A 4197-nucleotide genomic window follows, 5' to 3' on the forward strand; every position below is an offset into this window, starting at 1 on the left:
AAGCTGACTCACACCCAACAGGTTAGAAAGTCAATCTGGCTACCTGTGCTTTTTTTTCCTCTCCTGGTGTTTTGCAAACTGCTAGTGTAACAAAATCCTCTTTTCACCTTTTCCCCATTTTTTTTTTTCTTATCTCTGAGCTAATTGGACACTCAAAAATCTTTTCTTTCGAGCAAGAGAGGTGTATTAGATGGGGGAAGATTGTATCGCCGGGGAAGAGCGATGCTCTGTCGCCCAGGGACCTCCTCCAGATGAGCCGGGCCGGGGCCGAGCGGCGCTGCGGGGCAGGGTGCCCGGGCTCGGCTGCAGTTGCAGCAGGTATTTTGCTCATTCCTCAACCCCGCTCACGCCCCCACCAAAAAGGTTTGCAAATTTGACGAAGCCAGAACAATAGTTTCTCCTGGCAGCCCCTCTGTTTACTTGTTTAGAAATCCCAGAGGCGTTTCGAGGTAAAAAGGTCAGAGCTATACCCGGGCTCGCCGCCTCCTCCCTCCCCGCCCGGTCCCAGGACGGCTCTGCCTCTCGGGCCGCGGGCTCCATCCCTCCGCGAACAGGTCTCGTGTGTTACTTATACCGTGGAAAACACCCTTTCAGGTGTCGCCTTGGGAAGCTGAAAGGAGGAAACTGAAGTGACGCTTCATATTGGTTTTGTGTTGGATCAGCCTCACAGAACTGTTCCGTATAAATGAGAAACTCGCTTTGCCCCCACTTGGGGACCCCAAGTCCGTTCCGGTTAATGTTGCTGCTTCACTAACGCAGACCTGCTTCTGTGCCGGGATGCTTACACGGAGGAGGAGGAGGATTTTCTGCTCTCCTCAGGCCTCGTTGTGCTGTAAAATTACTGAACGTGGGGAGCGCCGCGTTTCTGTCCGGTCCCGTCTGGGCGACTTGCTTTGAACGCCCCCGAAGCGGAGGCGAGCGCCGGGCCCGATCCTGCCGCTGCCGATGCCAGGCGGGGGGGGGGGCCGTCGGGCACCCGCAGGAAGCAGGATCGGGCGTTTTGTTTGGGAGCTTTGGCAGCAGCCGGAGACCTTTTCCTTCCTCCTCCTCCCTCCGAGCCCGGGCTCCCCCCACCCCGTGTGGCGCATTTCCCTGGACGGGAGAGATTTCCATTTCGTTTAGAGTCGAGAGGACTTGCGTGTGGAAAAAGTAAACTTTATTAGACTGAGGTAGTTTCATTTCGAGATACAGAGCACGGGGAAGGGGGTGGAGGGGAAATGGGAGATTCAGATTAAGAAACCGCTGGTTTTTTCTCCATGACGTTTTTCTCTTTAAAACAATCATTAACAAAAGTAGCCGTGGTTTTCAGTTCGTCCTACCCTAAAGTTTCTCGTGGGGAAGGGAAACAATTTAGCCGTGGTTAAATAATGTTTTTATCGGACTCCGATAAGCCTGAGAGGGTGGGGGTACAAGGAACCGTGCTACTTCGCTCCAAGACTTCAGGCTATCGAGACGTACAATAAATAGCAGCCAGTGCATCAGTGCCTGGGGGAGCCAAGCCCCGCGGGCCCCCCGCAGCCTTGTTCCCGTCTACCTTCACACCTCCTACGACAGTGACCGTTGCCCAAAGTACCCCGAGGTCAGCCTTCGCCTCATCTCGTTTTCTCTGAGAGCACAACCCTCCCTCCCCCCCCCCAGGATCAGTAACAGTCACAGTCGCAGAGCGTGTAGAAAACCCTGTAAAGCAGTAATAGTGCAAAATGGTAGCGGAGGAGTTGCATTTTTGTTTGGTGTTTGTTTGGGTCTTTGCAGAGGCCTCTAGCATCTCGGGCGCCTCAGATCTCATTCCAAGATATACATACAGTAAATAAAAGGGAAACAAAATAATACCCAAAACTTTTTTACAGTCTCGCGGGGAGGAAAAATACATCAAACGTAGGATTCTTGCAGGCAAAAGTCGTTGTGCACAGTTTTAAAACGGGAGAGAACTAAATTCGTTTTAAAGTTTCTGTGGTTGAAAGTGCAGTTCCTATAGGGGAGGGAGAAGGGAGAGGGAGAAACGTCCCTGAGACAAACGCCTATTGCTAAGGATATACGAGGACACGGCTGCTCCTTTGGAGTCCAGTGTTTTACAGAGGGTCTATAAATTAAAAGAGAGAAATGCAAGCGGGAGAATTGGTATCACACGTGGGGAGACGGCCGGAGCCAAAGGGACTGCTCGGAGGGAAGCGTGGCCTTGCTTCCACACGTGTGTGCGGACGGGGCTGTGCGTGGGAGGTGCGTGTTCGTGCGTGTGTGTCTGCTGGGGTCTGCAGGGAGCAGCTGCCCCTCGAGGGCAGCCCCGGGCTGATCTCTGTGCCCCTGCGGGGCCGCGTTTCAGGAAGACACCGAGCTGGGGGAGGCCTCAGGTGAGGTACAGTTGGACTGATCCGAGGCTTCACTCGCTTCCTTCGCAGACCTGGAGGCAGCAGCCGGGGCGAGACCTTCCTTTTCTCTCTTCTTCTGCTTCATCCGCCTGTTCTGGAACCAGATCTTGACCTGGGTTTCGTTGAGCTCCAGGGTAGCGGCGATCTCCACCCTCCGGGCCCGGGTGAGGTACTTGTTGAAGTGAAACTCCTTCTCCAGCTCCGTCAGCTGCTTGGTGGTGAAGTTGGTGCGGATGGTGTTGGGCTGGCCCAGCAGTCCGTACTCCGACACTTTAGCTGTTAACGAGCAAACACCAACAGGGCAGGAGCAGCCAGAGCTGGGACGGAGGGGGGGGCTGTGGGTGCGGGCTTTCCCCCCCGCTCCCCTCCTCTCCTGGGCAGTTGGTCCCTCCACCGTCCGGAGCTTCCCGCTTCCTCCCGGATCCTCAGCTACCCCCGACTTCCCAGCCCAGGGGTACAACCTGGAGGGACAGAGCACCCCGGGTTCTGCAGAGCTGCCCCCCTTCCCTTGCAACCCCCAGTTCCCTGCAAACTGCCATGAAACTTGAACGTCCGTGGGAAGGAGTGGAAGGGGAGGGCGAGGGTGATGTTGGGGGGAGGAGGGAAGATTGTGATTTAAGGAAGATTGTGGAGAAGGAAGTTGAACAATAGGGGAGATGGAAGCCACGACTGTGGAAGAAGCCGAAAGCCCGGAGCGTTTCCTATTCCGAGCTGGGCTTAAATCGCTTTGGGCCTGTGGGAAACTGAGCTCAGGGACCCTCCATCAGATGTGTCTGGAAAATCTCTAGCTGGCTTTTCCTCAGCGCTGAGCTGGTGTTTAAAAAACAAACAAACAAAAAAAAAAAACCCAAAACAAAAACCCAAAGCGCAACAAATCCGTGTTCCCCTGGAAGATGAGCCCAGTTACCTTGGGTGCAAACCCCGGGGACGGCAGCAGGGCTGGGGAGCCGCCCCCCGCCTCCCTCCTCCCCGGGATGGGGACCATCCTCACCCAGCTCTGCGCTCCCCAAACTCACCTGTCTTGGGCGGGTTCCTCTTCACTTTCATCCAGTCGAAGGTCTGCGTGGCGCTGGCGTTGGGGCACGGCTCGGAGGGGCACGCAGGGTCTTTGTCCTCGTTTAGAGAAGGCGAGAGGTTGCTGTAAACGCCGGGCAAGTAGCTGGGCTGCTCCTGCCCGTAAAGGTGCTGTTGCTGGTACTGCCCAGCGGCCGCCACCGCCCCGCAGTAGCTCTCTGCTAAGGAGCTGAGGTTGGATCCCGCGTTGGCGGAGTACCCGGCCGCTTGGAAGTACACACCGTCCGCGTCCTGCTGGCCGAGGTAGAGCTGGTGGTGCCCGTAGCTGGGGCTGCAGGTTTGGGCCGGGTACCCGGCGGCTGGGGCAGCGCCCGCGAAGGGGATGGGGCGCCCGGAGGAGGGAGGGTGGTAGCCGGGGCTCTGCTGGGGGAGATGGGCGGCCGCGCTCCCTCCCACGCCAAAGCGCCCGTCTCCGTTAAAAGTGTCACTGGCGGGGCTACCTGAGCAAGAGGGGAAGGAAGGGGAGCTTTGCTCTAAATGGTGGTAGGCGCCCGTCCCACGGTTACAAATTGCATACTCTAAGAAGGAGTTCATCCTAGTATTGTCCATCTGCCACTGATGGAGGAGGGTCAGCCTGTTTTGGGGGGGATTCCGCCTGCCCTACAACCTTTAGATAGTATGTCAAAGCTGTAAAACTTCCTTCCATGCATCGCCGGCCCTCGAACCCCGCAGCCTTCGGCGGGGCCGGGGTGGGGGCAGGGGCAGGCGGCCACGTGGTCCGCCCCCAGCCCAATGGGCGAGGGGCTCCTGAAGTTTG

General features: G+C 57.0%; 1 protein-coding gene across 1 annotated transcript; it reads right to left on the reverse strand.

Moving 5' to 3' along the window:
- Positions 1-2316: 2316 nt before the first annotated feature.
- On the reverse strand, positions 2317-3989 carry HOXB1 (homeobox B1). The gene is made up of 2 exons (XM_076356780.1): positions 3383-3989; positions 2317-2642 (listed from the first exon to the last, which is right to left on the reverse strand). The coding sequence occupies exons 1-2, from the start codon at positions 3987-3989 to the stop codon at positions 2317-2319; spliced, it is 933 nt and encodes a 310-aa protein (XP_076212895.1).
- Between the last annotated feature and the right edge of the window lie 208 nt (positions 3990-4197).

Source organism: Aptenodytes patagonicus, chromosome 20 (assembly GCF_965638725.1).
Source record: "Aptenodytes patagonicus chromosome 20, bAptPat1.pri.cur, whole genome shotgun sequence".
Lineage (NCBI taxonomy): Eukaryota > Metazoa > Chordata > Aves > Sphenisciformes > Spheniscidae > Aptenodytes > Aptenodytes patagonicus.

Coding starts and splice junctions, on each gene's coding strand:
- HOXB1 (XM_076356780.1), bottom strand. CDS start 3,989: ATGGACAATACTAGGATGAACTCCTTCTTAGAGTATGCAATTTGTAAC. Junction 2,643..3,382: donor GAGGAACCCGCCCAAGACAG/GTGAGTTTGGGG, acceptor GCTCGTTAACAG/CTAAAGTGTCGGAGTACGGA.